This window comes from Callospermophilus lateralis, chromosome 12 (genome assembly GCF_048772815.1).
Source record: "Callospermophilus lateralis isolate mCalLat2 chromosome 12, mCalLat2.hap1, whole genome shotgun sequence".
Lineage (NCBI taxonomy): Eukaryota > Metazoa > Chordata > Mammalia > Rodentia > Sciuridae > Callospermophilus > Callospermophilus lateralis.
Genome location: NC_135316.1, coordinates 93,748,084 through 93,768,180, shown reverse-complemented (window position 1 = coordinate 93,768,180; position 20,097 = coordinate 93,748,084). Strand labels below are relative to the sequence as shown.

At 36.2% G+C, this 20,097-nt stretch overlaps 1 protein-coding gene across 1 annotated transcript in view; it reads right to left on the bottom strand.

Annotated features, from left to right (window-relative positions):
- Gpc5 (glypican 5) overlaps nt 1-19,560 on the bottom strand; it is a 601,303-nt gene extending 581,743 nt beyond the window's left edge. The window contains exon 1 of the mRNA XM_076872261.1: nt 19,398-19,560. Coding sequence (XP_076728376.1) covers nt 19,398-19,560 — 163 coding nt within the window. The remainder of the gene's footprint in view (nt 1-19,397) is intronic.
- Nucleotides 19,561-20,097: the final 537 nt, after the last annotated feature.

Here is a 20,097-nt window from a genome sequence, read left to right as displayed (position 1 = left end):
GATATTTTAAAAAGCTGGATTGTAAAATCAGACTCACAGAATTAGACATCAGATCATGGTATACTAAGAGACCTAAGATTATAGGTTTATGAAACATAAGTAATTAATAAGAAGACATCTGAGGCAATCCCTGCAGCTCTCCATGTCCCTCCTTGCCACCTGAGAATAAATCCAGGGTTCATAAATATAAGGGGTCATAAAATACTTCACAAACAAGAAAAAATATTTGGTCAAGAAATATCTTTATTTTATACTCTGATAATTACAAATTTTAAAGTAATATTTTCCTGTGATCTATACCCATAGATCCAAATATACCAGGTTTGTTCATCATAAGCACAGACTAGGTATAGCCCACTATAAGGAATCTGTAAGTAACTGTCATCAAGAAGCTATACTTAGCATCTTTACAAGATAGACCTATGGGATCTTGACTTCCATTCTAACAATATATCTCAGTTCAACCTTATTATATAGAAAAAGTCTCCTCTTCATTTTGTCTCTTCCTGGCCAGGAAAACCAAAATCCAAATATTCCACATGGAGTATTCTCTTAGTTAAAGACATCTCACTTTCTAACTTATTGTTCATAATAGCATATAATCCATTTGAGAAGGATCTGTAGAAAAGTTCTTGTTCCTCTATCTTCTCCACCCTGCCTTCCTAATAACTATTCTAAATAATTTTACTTTGTAAATAGAAATTCTTTGTAGTAGAAAACTCAAAACCAAAGTTTTCATCAGAGTTCACACTTTTGATGCCTTATTTGCTAAAATAAAATGTTCATGTATTTTGTGTTCTAACTTTGTGCTTGATTGCATACTGTTTTCCCTATTCCTGTTTTTAACATTATTTTTAATTCTTGGATTCATATTATTTTTTCAGTATTATCATCCTCAGACTATATTAACCTGTACATTTATGTAAACTAATATAGAATTCAAATACATAAAAAATCTATAGCTAAATATAAACAAAAACTTAATCACTTAATTCCTTATTTCTCAAATTATTAGCTCTTCTAGAAGTTTTGTAACTTATACTCAGATGACCAGAAGGAACATACAGCATAAGACTAATTGTGTAGTGAGAAGTTTATATCATATGATTAGCCAACCACAACACACAATATAATTAAGATATTCTCACAGTCATGAAACCAAGGTCAATATATTACCATTGCCTTTTTGAATTTCAGCTGCATGTGCAACCTAAAAATTGTACTCATGGCAAACTAGACAGGTTCTCATTGCAGGATAACCAGAAGAAATAAATCATAATCATATTGATTCAACCTCTTAAATAATGTTTGAACCTACTTCTTCAGATCTGTATTCTCACCATTCTAATCTCACACCTATAAAGGAAGTCTTAAATGGATACCCTACAGGCAGAAAAGAACTTTTAAATATGCAAATCTGATCATGGCACTATGCTGAAAAATCTTTCATGTCTTTCTATTGCAGTAGGAATAAAGTCCAAAATCCTTAACAAAGCCAAAAAAGGTTTTATGCGACTGACTGCAGCCTCCTTCATTCACCTCTTCTGCATTCACCGTATGACTTTCTTAATATACAGACATGTTCATGAAATGCGTAGTATACAAAACAAACACATACAAGAATTACAAATGATACTATAGATTCTTATTTTCTATTAAATTAAGCTTCTTAAAATGGTAGTCTGAATTCTTTTCTCCATTGCCTTCCTGCGCTACTTTTCTAACTTGAACTTTGAGCCTGCCCATCCTTGGTAAATACATACACTTAGTAGCTGATGAACTACTAGTTGCAAATCTAAGAACTATTTATCCTTTTCTAACCACCCTTGACCTCTTTGTGAAATCTGACATGATATACCATCTAAGTCTCAAAATCCTTCTCTTTTCTTACACCAGGTCTCCAAAATCTTGACCTGATGCTACTCTCTCAAGTGATATTTAGACCCATGTCTCTATCTATTATACATTAGCACCCTGATATCCACAATAGCCTCAACATTGACATGATAGAAGTTATGCCTTCATAACTTCATAACTTCATAACTTCTATCACAGAGTAATTTCTACTTCCTGAAAGCTATCTAAAATCTAGGAATCATATTAGACACCTCCTTCTTCCTCAAAAGACCTAACAATTCTACCGTTTTAATATCTCCATCTGCTTTTCCAAAAGTGATTCTCTGACTGATGTTAAGTTAAATAAAATACCAGGGGAATGACAGAAGGTAAACCAAGTCACAAAACATTTCCCTATGAAAATGAATTCATTGTTCTCAATAAAATGAATTCATTGTTCTCAATAACCAAATAGATTCTCTCAAGTGTAGAAATTCTCAGAACTTTAATATTTTAATGTGTATTGTGGCTCTTTAAAAAACCTGTATATAGTTTATAGGATTTCTTCCAACATTAATAAGCAGTTAACCAAAATGAAATGCAGCAGAACACAGTTTGGATTCTACTCCTCATTCTTTTCTGAGGTTAACTTCACCAGAGTTCTTAGAAATAGAGTGTTAAGCAGTGACAAACTGGCAATCTATATTGTGGAAGGAGTGGGTAGCCCTAGAGTATAAATGTGCTCTCTGTCCCCACTTCTCAGGGGAATTTTCAGGAGATGCTGAGTCTTCCTTCCACCTGTGCTGAATTACAGAGTAATTTCCTGCTCTTTATTTTGATTAATAAATCAAATGAATTCATCAAATATTGATTAAGCACCTGTTCTGTACAAGACACTATGATAGCTATTAAGGGTAACAAGAAGGATAATATGCAATTTCTCAGGGCTCAGGCTAGAGGGAGGCAGATTTGTTAAAAAAAATTAATGTGATAAAATGTCATAAAAGATGTACTAAGTTTTGTGGGAACAGAGGAAGGAAGGATTTCTTCTTGCAAAAACAAAAAGAATTGGTCAGAGGAGATTTTTGAGCAATTGTTTGATATTATCTTTAAATAGATACTTAAAATTGTAAGGTAAAAATAATCCTATTTTATAAATGAGAAATTGGGTTCATTGTAAAAATTTCTCAAAACTCATAAAGATTATGAGTAGCAAAACAAATCTGAACTCAGTCTGATCAGACAAAAATGGGAAGAAAGAAGGAAGACAATGATATTCCAGAGAGGGTGTGGAGGTGTGATTCCCTGGGGAAATCTAAAGCATTAAGCTTTGGCTAAAATGCATTGCCAGATATTTGTATGGTTTTGGAACTGGAAGAAGGTTGAGGGAGTTGTGAAGGGTCTGGAATTTTTCCCTTCTTGCTGTTTCTTAGATAGCAGCAGAAGACATGAGACACAACTTGGCAAGCAGTATGAATATCATGTCAGGCACCCAGGTCCACAGGGTTTCTAGAGAGATGCCTGTACCACAGATAGTGGATTGCCTTACATGGAGAAACATTGAACCTACTGGTATTCATCTATTTTACAGTAAACCTAAGCCTGTTTTTTGTTCTGGAAGGGTACCATTTTTCTCTGAGCTGCTAACACAACACTGAAAAATGGCCCAAGGAAAGGGAAGCCAGAACCTTGCATTGTAGGTGTACCCAGTAAAAACATGGAAATCCAGTCAGAGGCTGTGGTGCATCACCTCTTATAACAGGGAGGTGAGATGAGGAGTGACAGAATGCTAGAAACAAAACTGGAAAAAAAGGCAAGAGTTTTATCACTGAGAACTTTAAATGTAATACATGGGAGTTTGAGCCTTTGCCATAAGCACCAGGGAATGATGAAGGATGTTTTCAGATGTGTATCAAACACCTCTGGATTTATGGATGGCTTTCATAGCTTTTCTAGGACCTCCTCTTCCCGATGCCAATGGATCTTTACAGTTCATAAAAAAAAAAAAATTATAAGTGATCCTCTTCCTGAAATGCTTTAATGTGCACCCAGGAGTTTGGTTAATTTCTCATTTTTTGGTAGAAGTTTTAGGACAGCCGGTTTTTTTTCTGCCATATGAAGAAGGCAACTCAGCAGCAGGAAAACAATCCTAAAACCACACAGAATTAAGAAATCTGTAAGCATGTTCATCCCAAATTTCACTTTTTTAGTTCATCTTCATCCCTGCACTTCCTTTATCTTCATTGCCCATAAGACCCCTTAATATACTTTCAATGGATTCCTTTTTTAAGACAGTTTTAGTTTGGCTTTTTTAAAGAGAAAACTAAAGAGGATCAATTGCTTAAGGTTTATCATTTAGAAACATCACCGTGAAGCAGTAAGGAAAATGGCTTCCAATGAGGACACCACTCAGATGAAACCAGTAGACTTGACATAATAGTCCAAGGGAGAAATGTTTCTTCACCCTGAAGGACATGTCCTTAAAGATATGGCCATGGGGCTGGGGATGTGGCTCAAGTGGTAGCGCGCTCACCTTGCATGCATGCGGCCCGGGTTCGATTCTCAGCACCACGTACAAAGATGTTGTGTCCGCCGATAACTAAAAAGTAAATATTAAATACCTCTCTCTCTCTCTCTCTCTCTCTCTCTCTCTCTCTCTCTCTCTCTCTCTCTCCTCTCTCACTCTCTCTTTAAGAAAAAAAAAAAGGAGACCCACAGAGTTTCCTTTCTAAAAAAAAAAAAAAGAAGATATGGCCATACTTAGGTACTCTGACTCAGAGATGATACCAGAAACAATTCCTGTATCTGAAGTTAGTTCAGAGCACCTCATTTCCAGGCATAATTTGTAAGGAATAATTTTACTGCTCAACATCAAAAATTACCCTTCCAAATGGAGAGAAAGATCATATAAAGAAGGGGCTTGATTGTGAAGGGACTGGTAAGTTACATCAAATCCAAGACCTTTAGGATAAAGAGAAATGGGGTTCCATTTTCATTGCCCTACTAGACTCAATCCCAGGAGTCTTAAAGGTGTAATTACACAGAGAGCCCCAGGAAGGTGAAATTGCAAGGACTTTATCTCATTGCTTCTGTAAGGGGAAATCACAAACCTTTATAAACTTCAATTTATCACAGGATAAATTTAAAGATATGATTCACTTTTAAAATCATCTTTAAGAATTCAAAGGACATATTAAGTACACCATTTTTATTCTTAACTGCTTTTTCTCCTATTTTCCAATATTATCCACAATTAATGGCATTTTGTGACATTATTTGGGGGTTGTTCACACATAAATTGATAAGCAAGTAGTTTGTTTTTAGACACAGCCATACTTGCTTTTCCTTTAAAAAATGACATTAAGTCACCTCTTCTAATTTGGTTATGTACCTTTACCCCTCTTGATTTAGTTGATTTAATGTCATTTAGTTGACATTAATAGATATTTGCATTACCTGCAAGTTGTATGTACATTAAACAAGTATGTTTGGGTATATATACATACATTTGTTTAAATTGTCCAATTACTTTCCTTTGAATTGGAATTGTTGTGGCCAAAGTTATACAATATGTACATTTTAAGTCATACTACATAATTCTCCTTGAATGGAGAGATAATCTTTATCATCATTATTCCCAGTGTTTGTAGATTAGGATGCACTGTTTTCTTCAATCACAGGAGCATTAGATAGTGCTATCTTTAATCTTTAACATTGTGATTTAATGAGAATTGTTTTTTCCTCTATTAATTTGAGCTTAATCATATTCACATATCCTTACTAGTCATTTGTATCATTTCAATTTCCTCCTTATGTTCTTTTTCATTTCTCTCAGAATAGTAATGTCTTTGCTGCTGATTTATAAAAGCTCAGTTATGATCAAGGGTACCGATCTTTTAATTGCTATGTATTACAGATGAAATGCCAAAGGGACCCCCACCACCATTTATTTCACTGTGGTATTTTATTTTATTCTGTTGTATAGAAGTTACATATTTAAATATAATCATATTATTTTATTTTTAAAGAAGGCAATGAAAAATCATTGCAGCATTAAACACAAGACATAGAGATAAGATTTGAGTTTTATTGGAAACTCAACTGGGAACTCAGTGGGGACTGAACTGGCAAGGGCCAAAAGCAGATGTAGGCTAAGTGAGTAATTCATCCATGAAAAGACACCAGGTTTTCAAAGCATGATTGTAGCAATGGTAGTGGGCAGGGAAATTACAGAGATATTTCTGGAATATAATCTATGATAATTTGGTGACTGGCTGAATTGGTAGGACAGCTGTGAGTGAACACAGTATGTTATCATGAGGTGTTATCGATTTAGTCACATTTCCAACTGAAGCTTAAAAAGTAAGCAGCACTAATGCTCTTCATAAAAGCAGGGGAGAGGGAAGGAAATAAACAATTAACAAAAACATGATTATGAGGAAACTGAATGTGAAAAGAGAAGTCATCACTAATTGGAACTTCTAAAAATATTTATAAAGTACCCCTAGAAAAGATTTATGTTTCTATACACTTTAAATGCAAATCAAATTATCTTCTGAAAGCTGTGGGCTTAAATATTTAAAGTATATAAAGGTTTATCACAGAGAATCCTGGGAGAAAATAGGTTGGCACTCTCAAATTGAATTATTTAATTACATTTCTATAATGGACAGGGTCTAGAAAAACTATAAGGTTCAGTCCAATTCTTCCTAGCTAATCATGTGGATAGGGCACTATTATTCCCCCTCAGGGAACAAGGAGGAGAAGCATTTACCAGAATTCAGAGTTGTGAGGTCACTTTACAGGTGCTGTGCTTTTAGGAAAAGAAACATTGGCAGCTTGCAGTGATGCTACAAGGTGAGGCCTGGGATCCACTTTACTCCACTTACCCCATCTCCTTCTCTAACCTTTGTTTCCCATTAACTGCTGGACACAAGAATGCACACAGATATAGTCCAGAAACAGATTTGGGTTGAGTCCATCAGAAGGCACACTCTATGCTTACACCATTTCTATTGATGAAAATCCCTATTTAAAATATAAGGGGCAAGCAAAGATCCAAAAGCAGAGAATTAAATCCAACTTGCCTGATAAAGTCAGCCACACATTGTAGAACCTATCCATACATGCATTAACTCAAGTTTTAAAACCATCTCATATTTTCAGGTGAAGTACTACCCTCTTGACCTTAATTGAATTAATTTAAATAGCATTATTTTGCAAAAGCCCAGTCTTTGGTTCTTAAACTACATATACAAAAAAACAAATCCGATTTTACTAAGGATTAAACTACAAAAAATAAATTATTAAGCTAAATAAATAATGAACGCTTGGACTAGTCTCCTAATAGTATAGGATTAATACTTTGAAGGTGAATGATGAGTGACAAATATTTATGAGTTTGGTATTTTATTAGCATGAAGGAAAATGATTCTATTGATTTCTGTGCTTGCTGCCGGATCTATCATGAAAAATTTTTTAAATACAACTAAGAAAGAAGTTTGGTCATAGAATTATGTCACATTTTATAAAAACGTTACAAAAAAAATAGAAAAATTTTAGAAAAACGTTAAAAAGCACTATTACCAAGCCAAGTGATCCTTAAAGCCACCAAACGGTAAAAGCCACAAGCCTACATCACTATCTCTGTGAAGAAAGAGAAACATTTTCTGAGAGATTGAGTTTTTGCTAAAGGTCACACAGCTACTAAAGGATTGTATCATATCTAAACTATTTAAAAACTACACATTCATTTATAGTCACTATAATATGTAACCATAATATGTGACAAATTGTTAAGGTATCTGTTTTTCCAGTTATTTATCCCATGACAGCACTTCAATGTTTTTTTAAAAAATATTTTTAGTTGTAGATAGACACAATTTCTTTGTTTATCTTTATGTGGTGCTGAGGATTGAACCTAGGGCCTCACAAGTGCTAGGCAAGCGCTCTACCACTGAGCCACAACCCCAGCCCGTTTTCAGTGATTTTTCAAACTATTTTTCCTTACTATAAATGTAGGATGCTTCCAAAGATAAATGAATTTTGAATATTTAATAATCTGAAGCTCTTTATGCACCTTTACTTATAAAATGAAAATGTATGGGCTTGGGTTGTAGCCCAGTGATAGAGCGCTTGCCTAGCATGTGCGAGGCCCTGGGTTCAATTCTCAGCAACACATATAAATAAATAAAATAAAGGTCCATTTACAACTAAAAAAATTTTTTTAATGAAAATGTAAAATTTAGTTCTGCTTTTGACAACTAAAGCTCTTAACTGTACAAATCACAGACCCACATAATTTCACATGACAAATAGTACACTAAAGAACTCATTGGCTTCTCAGCTTTTTAAGTCTTGCTATGATATTCCTATTTCCTTTACCTTTTAAGTAGATCAAAAACATTTTTTTAAAAAAAATGACTGTTTATTTCACCCAGAGTAAAATGTGTTCCAAGCCTGGTGAGGATGGACTGTTAATCTCTTCATTTTATTGACCTACTTCAGTTTCAGCTCATTAAACACAGACATCTCAATGATCAAAAGAAAATGAACCAAATGCAACTTGGTATTACCTTACCGAATAAGAGTTATTCAGAAAGCAAATAAATCTGAACAGGTAATTTAATATTGACAGTCTTCCACTTAAAGAATATAGATATAATGAATAAGGACATTCAAAAGTAATCTTTTCTCATTCATTTCATTTGATCAATACAGGCACATTTGTACACTTTTCACGCAACACTCTTCTCAGATTGTGTCTTTTTTCCAAACTGTAAGACAGTAAAGCAGAAGATCAAAAGGACAGCTGTAAAGATTATTTAATTATATCTTGTGTATAGAATTATATTGCCTCTATAGAATTATGAAAACTAAAATAGATTTGGTCATCACAACGCAGAGGGAGAGAAAAAGTAACTCAATCTCAATATCCTAATATGAGTAAAAAAATTTTTAACAAAATGAAAAATGTTTAATAGCTCTTAAATATGACTATATTAAGGATTAATATTTAGAATATATAAAGAACTCAAAAAACTAAACACCAAAAAAGAGCCCAATTAACAAATGAGCAAGTGAATTAAACAAACACTTCACAAAGAAGAAATCCAAATGATCATCTAATACATGAAAAAAAATGTTCAATATCAGCAACAATTAGATAAATGCAAATCAAAACTACACAATTTCATTTCACACCAGTTAGAATGAAATGGAAGCCATCAAGGATACAATAATAATGGAGAAGATGTAGAGGAAAAGGAACACTTTTACACTGTTGGTGGGATTGTAAATTAGTTATGAACAGTATGGAAATCCTTATGAAGGATCCTCAAAATACTAGGAATAAAATCACCATATGACCCAGCCATCCTACTCCTCACTATTTATCCTAAAAAATTAAAGTTATCATACTACAGTGATACACACATACCCATGTTTATAGCAACACAATTAACAAAAACCAAATTAAGGAACAAGTCTAAGTGTCTATCAATGGAAGAATAGAGGGAAAAAAACGTGGTATATATACACAATGGAGTTTTATTCAGCCTTAAAGAAAATTGTAATCATGTCACCTGCAGGAAAATGGATGGAACTTGAAACCATTATGTTAAATAAAACGTCAAACTCAAAAGGTCAAGGTTCTATGTTTTCTCTTATATGTGAAAGCTAGAGAGGAAAAAGGAAAAGAAAGGTAGACGAGGGGATTGGAAATCTCATGAAAATCAAAGGAAGAGAAGTAGAGGAAAGGGACCAGGGCATGGGAGGCAGGGAAGAAAGAGAAGGAGTGCTGGAGAGTTATATTGCAAATTATATTGTTATATTGTATGCATGTATGAATGTGCAACAACAAATCCCATCATTATATACAACTATAATGTACCCACTAAAATGTGGAAAGAAGAAAAATATAACAAAATACAGCTTTTAGTAGTATTAAAAAAAAAAAAAAAAGGAAGCCAGGCATGGTGGCACACACCTGTAATCCCAGCAACTCAGGATGCTGAGGCAGGAGGATTATGAGTTCAAACCCAGCCTCAGAAATTTAGCAAGGCCCTCGGCAACTCAGTGAGATCCTGTTTTTAATAAAATATGAAAAGGGGCTGGGGATGTGGCTCAGTAGTTAAGCGACCCTGGTTCAATCCCTATTATCAAGAATAAAAAGGGGTAAGGGAATAGGGTAAACATGCATGAATGTAGAGGAAGGGAAAAGATATTCAATCATCCAGCCAAATAATATTTCTTATTTTGCAAGGTGAAAAAGAGTGCTAGGGATAGCGGTGATGGTCACCCAACAATATGAATTATTTAATATATATCATAGAACAGTACAGTTAATGATTAAGAGGATACATTTTATATTATGTGTACAATAAAAAATGGAAAAAAATAAATATGACTGTATTTGAAGCATATATAATTGAATAACTGAATACTATCAAAATGTGTGTCTTTTATTAGCACTGACTTAAGCAATTTTTCTATTTAGGTAAGATTACTTCACATTTCTTATAAGATATCCTAAACAAATAATGAACCACGCTTCATTCAAGAAAAAAAAAAAAAAATATATATATATATATATATATATATATATATATATATATATATATATATATTTAAGAAAAGTAGTCTTAAAGACTAGATATAACAAAGTATCCATCAACCAATACACAGTGGAATACTGTTCCACCTTAAAAGAAGACAATCCTGTCATTTACAACAACATGGATGAACCCAGAAGATATTATGTTAAGTGTAATAAGCCAGGTACAAAAAGACAACTGCTGCATGATCTCACTCATATAGAATCCAAAAGGAATCTCATACAAGTGGAGAGTAGAATGGTGGCTACCAGCCATCATTTGAAGAAATATACTACTTTGCAAAAGTTATTGGTCAAAGAAAATAAATACAGTTCAAGTAAATCAAAGAGATTTGTTGTATAGCATGGTGAATATAGTTTGATAATATACTTAATTTCTCAAAAGTGTCAAGAAACTGGGTATTAAATATTCTCACCACCAACAATGATAACTATGTGAGGTACTACATGTTTTATTTAACTGGATTCAATCATTTCAGAATGTATATGCACTTCAAAATATCATACTATACCCCCAAAAAAGATTTCATCTATCAATTTAAAATAAAAGTATTCGAAAAAAGACTAGATAAGTGTTTCTTAATCTGAAATTGTTTGAAATACTTTAAAGAGAGATTATGTCTGCTATCAAGCATCATATTTTGTTAATTAATAGCAATTATTTTCTTAAATGTAAAGGACAGAAAGGCTGTGGCCACCACTTGGTCTACTTGAAGTCTAAACTTCAAGTCAGTATCTTTTAAGAATGATCTTCTCAGCTTGGAAACAATTCCGCAGATCAACAATAAGTCTTTCTCCTCCAGCATAGAATTAACAAAGTGGAACACGGAGAAACTGAATCATTTTCTAGTTCTCTGCTATTAATTTCACTGTGAAAAATCTAATATTGCAAGAAATAACATCCAAACTAAACATAAACCACCTAATTCAGACCCAAATGCAAATAATATTTAGTCACCTTTATTTTTCTCTAGCCTCTCAACAACAGGTCAATAAAATGCTGAGGCAGATCCATCACACTGGCTACATGATGACAAATAAGCTGTGCAAATGAATCCTTTAAATGTTAAATAATTTCCCTTTCTTTCCTTCCAGGACATTTGAGAAAGTTCTTCCATATATTTGTCTGGTAACTTATTTATTCCATTCAAAATATTAGTATAGATAAAAATTTCTTTACATTTACATTTAAAAGGGTTGGGTCACTTTGTAGAATTTGTGACAAAGTTACCTAAGAAAAAATAACAAAGAAAAAATAACTTATGGAAACAATTTACTGAGCAACACAGTCACACTCGGATTATATTTTAATATATTTTGTCTACTATATTTTTCATTATATTAACATCAACCAAAAATTATAACTAAGCACAATAAATGAACTATTAGGTAACTATAAATATAAAACTAATTCTACACATTAAAATGCATTGATTAATGTTGGCCTAATAACAAAACAAAAAGAGAAACCAATTACAGAGCTTGATCTCAGGTAGCCTATGGTCTGCTTGGACTCTGCTTTATATTAGAAATGATTAAGTATTGGCCCATATGCGGTGAGTTTCAAGATTTAGGGTGGTCAAGAAAAAGACAAGATCACAAGGTGGAAGTGGTAAACAATGAGCTTTATTTGGAAGTCCCTCATAACATGAGACCTTCTAAGGATAGTGTTTCAGGGCCATTGCAGAAGGGGAAGAGCCCAAGAGAACTCTCAAGGGAACAGGGAATTGGAGGGGACTCACATGTCTAGATGATATTCCTCAGCAGCAAGTCATGAAGTCTCTGGGTCCCTGAGAGCTAAGAGAGACAGCCATGGCTTGGGGTCTTTCATAGCCCCAGGGGTTATTTTATCTACCTTTTGCAAATGCTGGGTGCAGTTTTATGGGCTATGCAAAGTAGGCAAGCTCTAAATGGCTAAAAATACATTTAGTTCAGCTATGTTTAAAGCAATTGGATGTGAATATTTAAAGTTAGGCCCTAGGGGGCTTTAGGCTTGGTCACAGCCCACTGTGAAGAATAAAAAGAATGGAAACCCTTTATTTAATCCATTTATTTAATACCATAAAACATTAAAATTTTTCCCTGTGTACTAGTTGCTGAATCTCAAAGGCTTACTGCTAGAGGTTAACTTAAGAATCAGAGAGATTCAAAAGATGTACCAAGATGCTCTTGGCAGTTTAACAAAATTAATAAATATTTCAACTCTTACTCTGAGCCAAGCTGTGCTGTAGACACCAAAGAGTCTACAGTGAAAAAAGGTACACATTACAACCAACTACATTGTTTGCAGGGCCCAGGCAAAATATAAAATACAGGGACTTTTGTTCAAATTTCAGTATGGTTACAAAAGAACACTAAACCAACCATGGGGTCTTTCTGAATGTGGAATCCTATGGGACTGCACAAGCTGAGCATACATCCATGTAACTGGCCTTAGTAGATATGGTCTCCATTTTCATTATGTACTTTCAATCTAGTGATGAAAGATTTAGAGTTAAAAGAAATAAATGCAGCATCATAATAAGTGCCACATGGGAGACAAAAGCGACTCCACAATAACTGCTGTAATCTAGTTTAGTGACCCTTAAGAAAGTTCTCTCTGAATAGCTGACATTTAAATTGAAAATTGAAACATGTAAATAATACAGCTGTACAATCTCTGTATGTGTGTGAGAGAGTGTGTGACTGTGTCTGTGGGGGGAAGGGGGGTTGAAGGGTCAGCAGTTTGTACAAATTCTTGCAAGTTGTTCTCAACCAAGATGATTTTTCCTTCCACAAGACTATTGGCAATGTCTGGAGACATTATGGGTTATAATAAGTTAACTTGAGAGCTGGTGGTATTGCTAACAGGATCTAGTGAGTGGATAGTTCTTCATTATATTATATTATAGGATGTTTAGAAAAGGCCCTCATAATGAAGAACTATCCATCTCCACAATAGTGCAGAGGCTAAAAATCTCTAGTGTAGAATGAATGCAGATCATATAGAAGCCGCAATGAAGTAAGAATTTAAGAGATGTTTGCCTTTCCTGTTCTAAGCCACATGACTTTAGGGTAGTGAATACAAGAAACCTACATTCCTAACAACAAGGGAGAATTTAACCTATACTATGGTGATTCACTAGAGTACCAAAAATATGCTTAGATAAATGTTTAAAGGCATGGGAATTACTGATACTATACCAACTATACTGATACTGATAATATTACCAACTATAACATATTCATAGTTGGAAAAAACATGTTACAAAGAAAGACAAAAAGATTCTATATTCTTTCAAAATGATATTCGTTTAGCAGAGGTTTGATGCCAGTGCTGAAAAGAAAACACAAGGAGTTCTGTGGTTACTTGAATATCAAAATTATTTCACTTTATTTCAGTATTTTAAGATTTCAATAGAATGTGTATTATTTTATGAACCATAAAAATACAAGACCTCATTTTATTTCTATAAAAGCACATTATACATTCAATTTACATGGTAACCATATGCAGACCTAATACAGCTAATAAGAAGCTTTGTATTTTTTTAATTCACAGAAAAATGAATAATCATATTAGGATGATTTTAGCAGCCTATTAGTAAAATCTAAAATTTATTACAGATAAAAAGTAGAATTGAGGATAGTTGTACTCTTCTAGTGGAAGGTCAGACTTCTATGAAAAAAAGATAGATATGAAAAATGGCTATTTTCTATTAAAATCAAATTACTTGAGTAGACCAAGTACCACATTCATAAAATCTATTTCAACAAGGCATATGTTTGAAATCTCCCATGACTTCATTTTAACAAACTGACAGTTATGCCAAAAGACCATTCATTTATAAATCACATATAGAAGACAACAATGAGATAATACCTCTTGAGACTGTGATGCAAGCAGACATGGACAAAGATACTCTGCAAACATAAAATTACTGAACATTTTCCTCTTTGACCAACTCTGGTACCATTGCCTCTTTCATTAATGACAACTATCCCCACCTTAATCTTCCTAATACCTAGATAAAAGTTACCAAGATAACCAATTCCTGAATTGCCCTACTTCATTAAACCCTGCTTAATTATCACCCAGCACAAATATCACCCAGGACAAATCCTATACAAAACCTTCCCAACTGCTTATTACCAAAATACCTATGGCTCCTGTAGTGTGCAATCTTCATTGTTGCAGCAAGTAAAGGGAACTTCATTTGTTTGACCACAGTCTTGTTTCCAGCAGTTCTTGCATGGTGGGCTCCAACACAGGGCAAACCTCACATGAATAATACAGCCCTATGGCAGAGCACAGGTCTCAATTTGAGCTTTGGAAATTTGATCACCATGATGACACAGTTCAAATAGGAAAAAAGGGGCTAGTTCATGAGAAACAAAGTCCCAATATTTTTTCTTTTTGATTGGGGACTGAACCCAGGAGGACTCTATCACTGAGCTACATCCCCAACCCTTATTTGCCACAATCCTCCAAGTGGCTGGGATTACAGGCATGGGCCCCCATTTGAGAAGAAGTCCAGTTTGAGACTGCTGTCAATGAGTGCCTCTAGCCACTAGCCAGCTAATTATGTGAAACCTTAAATTGCATCTTATATACTATTTTGTCACAGAATAGTGGTGGTGGCAGTGGAGGTAGTGGCTATGGATGCTGCTGTAGCTAGCAGTGGTTCCACCCTGTTTCTTTCTTAGTTTTATTTGTTAACAATAACAAAAAATGACAATAACCTAATAAACACCATTTTGGACAGAAATATTCCCAATTTTAGAAATGATCATTTTTGACTGAAAAAACAAATGATTATAAAATACATATTTGATACACAGGGATATAAATTTTGAGTTAAAAACTTAAAAATTCATCCTTAAAAATCAAGTAAAGTTAAAATCAAGACATGAGATAAAGAATTATGACAAGAATATATTTAAACACTTATGTGCCTGGATTTGTGTCATTTTACATAAATTATTTCATTTCATCTATGCAACCACCTCTTAGAATATTTCCATTTTATAGATGATGAAAAAGAGGCTCATAGATAACTGATTGACAGAATTACAAAAGGAAGAACCGAGTTTGAGACTAAAATCCAGATGTCTACAATTCTAAACTTCAAGGTTACCAGGTAGATTGTTTCCCTCGGATGTGAGAATGAAATGAACTGTCCTTGGAGTGATTATAAGATTTGATTTTAACGGAGGCAGTTTAAAACACACACACACAAAAAAAAGCTACAGAGTACTGCTTAAAGAGTCTAATAATATTAGAATTTCATTTTGCCACCTCAAATTTGTTATTATTCTATTCATAGTCAATACCTAACAAGGAAAATAGTATAGAACTTTTAACTATATAGTTTGGAATGCTAAACGTCCCCCAGACATTAAATGTCCCCAAGGTGGCACTACTGGGAGGTACACTGGAACATTTTGGAGGTAGGGCCTTGTGGGATAGTCTTTAGGTCACTGGAGGCATATCCTCAAAGGGAACTGTGGGTCTCTGGCCTCTTCTTCTCTATGCTTCCTGGGTCATGAAGTAAGTAGTTTGCTCCTCTGCCAGGCATTCCTGTCATGATGTGCTACCCTGCCAGCAGCCCAAATCAATGAGCCACTGGATCTTGAACTACAGCCTCCAAAACCATAAGCCAAAATAAACCTTTTCTCTTTACAAGTTAATTGCCTCAGGTATTCTGTCATATTAGTGGAAGCTGACAGTTATCCTTGACAAACTACTTGACATGGAGAGAGTATTCAACATAGAGTTCTCTACCAAAGAACGCTTGGTTTTTAAAAATTGGCAAATAAATTATCTGAATGTAGTCTTCGATTATTTTTTACAAATCTCTGAATTATCCTCTCAAAGAGACTATAATACATGAGTGAACAATGCATGTGTGAAGAGAATTTCAATGGGAAAGCATTATCTCCTCTCCCCAATAAATAAATTAAAAATAAAAGAACCTTTAAAATACACTAACAGTTCTTTCCTGAATAAAATAAATAAGAGCAAAGGGCACCTTGACTACTACTTAGGAAATAAAATCAGAACACAAGGAAATCTGTAATTCTAATCACATTCACACCTTCTTTCTTTTTTTACATTTCTCATCCAAACATTCTTAGGAGCTCAATAGGCTTAAAGAACTGGAGCAGTGTAAGGAACAAAGGTAAGGGAAATCTAAGAAACAGCTTGAATGGCTGTTCTCACAATTTTAATAATTTCAAATTAGAAAATATTTTTAAGAAGATATAAAAGTCACAAATACAAGAAACTGTAAGAAGTTGTTCTACCTGCTTGTATTATAAAAACAGCATTTTGACTAGGCATTTCAGGAATCAACCACTGTGGAAAAACTAAATGAAATAAAAAGCACTAAGAAATATACCTTCAAGAAAAACAAATATCAAATTAATTGTATTCATGTTAGTCAGTGAATGGCTGAGTGCTAAACAAACACATTTTATTAAAAAGAATATTAACATTTGTATCCTCATGTGGAAATGAGTACTTATATATTAACTGTATTCTCTTTTGAGATTGAGGATAATTTTAGAAAATAAGATATCCAATTACTAAATTCAATCATGGTAAACATTACAGATTACATATAAATACAGAAATAAAAAAATTATGAAACATGTTATATGTGATTTACTTGAGATTTTTTTAAGTGGAAAGAAGAAAGAAACCAATGTGAAAAGAAGTAGTTTAATATTTCCTTTAATTATTCAAATAAAAAATCACCAACAATACAGAAACAAGAAAAATTCAGAATTATATCAAATCCAAATATGAATGTCTTCTATTGGGTGAGCCTAAATCAGAATAAAACATTCACATGACTTTTTCTTAATGAAAATATTAAAGGAATTTAGCATATCTTTTCACCAGCACCACTAGGGTTTAAGTGTACAACTTAAACTAGCCCCGTTAGTGGGTGCTGCTGTGAGTTCTCCATCCCCGTAAGCCACACATAAAGACAGGGAAACAATCCAAAATGACTTAGAAGATCATTGCCACCCTGGCACTTATTTGTGTCCTGTGTATCAACTGTAATCTATGGCCCCCGAATCCCTTAAGGTAGAGCAGAGCTTTGGTTTTCCCTTTTATCCTGGTAAAATGCCACCTCATAATGTGTTGAGAACTTCCTCTTCAACAGAGATGAGGCATACAAGCTTTCAGAAATGCAGTACCTTCTAGTCTATGTGTTGTATTCAGCAGGTACCAGAAATATTGAGATATGAGTAGGGACTGAAGTCAAGGCCTTATTGGGGAGATGTCAGCATTCACTTAAAGTATCAACCTAACCTATCGTGTTGAGGAGGCAAAGTCTAATAACTCAATTGAAGCTTTCACAGTTCAACCCCCACCCCACCCCCAACACACACACAATTTTAGTTTTATCAGCAGCTAAGTGAGATTTATTTCTTAATGAAAAGAATACACTGAAATAAGAAAATACATATTTATAAGTAGATATTTTGTATGAGGAGAGAATTATCCTCAACTGAGAATATCATCTGGTGGTACTGAATAGGCATTCAAATAAATATTAATGTGTTTTAAAATGTTCTTGTAGCCAGGTGCATTGAGGGTGTCACACGCGCCTGTAATCCCAGCTACTGAGGAGGCTGAGGCAAGAGGATTCCAAGTTTGAGGTTAGGCTCTACAATTTAGCCAGACCCTGCCTCAAAATAGATAATGATAAGTGCCAGAGATGTGGCTCATTAGTAGAGGGCCCCTGCATTCAATCCCAAATACACACACACACACACACACACACACACACACACACACAGGGATTCAATGTTCCCAAACAAACAGATTTCCTGTGGTTTGACAAGAATGGAGTGCACGGCCAGAAAAACAGTGCCGGGAAGACCTCACTGCTGGGTAGTGCTGAGTGCAAGTCTCCTCACCTTGGAGACTCAGGCAGAAAACGGATTTCAGACAAGAATTCTCCACAAGTTCTTTGTTCAACTAACAACCTCACAGCATTCAGCCCTGTGTGTTGGCTTCATAATCACAGCTGAAGAGGTGCATTGTTCCTGTAAGATCTGAGTTAGTTCCAGACACCTGCTATTGCGTTGACAACTGAGACCTATTCTTCCAGATAGAAGGAGCACTGGATCTGCCCCCAGGGGACAAAAATTTGCGTGATGAGGACTGGGAAGAGGTGATAAAAACGCAGGCAAAGGGCACTTGCAAGAAGCATATTCTACACTGGCCACACTAACTGTATTCTTTCCCTTTGGATCTCTGTTATCTTATCCATGCTAAGTGGGTCCCCAATAGGTTGAGTTTGATCCGCCTGTTGCCTTAACATCTATCAGGCTTGAAAACTACCTCGGGGTTCCGGAAGACACTGTGCAATTTGCGCTCCTGAAAGGAAGGGTTGGTGCACCCAAAAAGCCAGGTGTACCGGGTCAGGGATCCCAATTACAGAAGAGATCAGATGGGCTGCCCTTGTTAGTGGCCCACTCGCCACACTCCAACAAAGGCGCATAATGAAGGTCTGTGCTTTTAGTATCCAAGTTGGGACGACTAATCCAATTCCTTCAGTTTGTGAGAAAATGGCAAACCCAGGACACCCCGGTGACATTCTGTCCCCCAACAGAAACACGGTCAGACCGCCCTGTCCCCACACCTCTGCTTTCCTAGCTCCTTCCAACGCGTCATCCGAGACTAGGGAAGCCCGGGCGGGCAGCGAACGCCCGAGCTCGGAATAGCCGCAAGCGCGTTAGCGAAAGCCCGGAGCCGCGCTGCGCTCGGGACGTTCCCCAGGCGCATCCCCAGGAGCCTCAACGGGATTCACCTTGCGCGGCTGGAGGGCCCCAAAGGTCATCTTCCCGCGAAGTGCCACCTCGAGAGCCCCGCGTACCGCAGGGCAAGCGCTCAGAGGACCGCACCGCGCCCAAGTGCAGTGCCCTGCGCCGGCTAGCGGCTCCTTACCTGCCCGCGGCGAATCCGGCAACCCCTTGACAGCGCCCACAAACCGCCACTGGAAAAGTTTCCGAACTTCTTCACAGGTCTGTCCACCCTCGCTTCGGGTAGACCCCACGAAAGCCAAAAGAAGGAGACAACGAAAGCCCATGCGCCAGGTCTGTGTGTCCATCATCGGTGTCCGGCCCCCCCTTCCCACGCAGTGAACCCCACTCTCCCCACGCGCCCTGCGCGGCAGGCGCTAGAAGACCGGCAGTGGAGGTTTTCGGGGGTGCGATCGGACGTCGGGCGCTGAGGGACTGCGCTCCAACACTGGCTTCACCTGAGGGACTCAGCTTTCTCTTCAGTCCTGAGGCTGTGCCACTAGTTTTCAGGCTGATCACTGCCAGGCGTCCCTCCCCAGCCCAGGCGAGTAGATGTTGCGCAGACGAAGAGAAGCGTTGGAGTCAGCCGCCGAGAGCCGGCAAGTATCCGGCTCGGATCACTGCCGCCGCAGCAGCCGCCGCGGGCTCGGCTCACAGCAGCTAACCTGGGATGTGCCCGCGCGCCGCGCTCCACGGGGAAGCCCCGCCCCCGCCCCGCCCCGCGTTCAGGCCCCGCCCCCGGCGCGCGGCGCCTCTCAGCACCGACTCAAACGCTGTCAACCCGGGTCCCGCTGCTGGAGAGTCATCCGAACAGCCACGACTGGTTTGTGAAGAATCAAATAAAT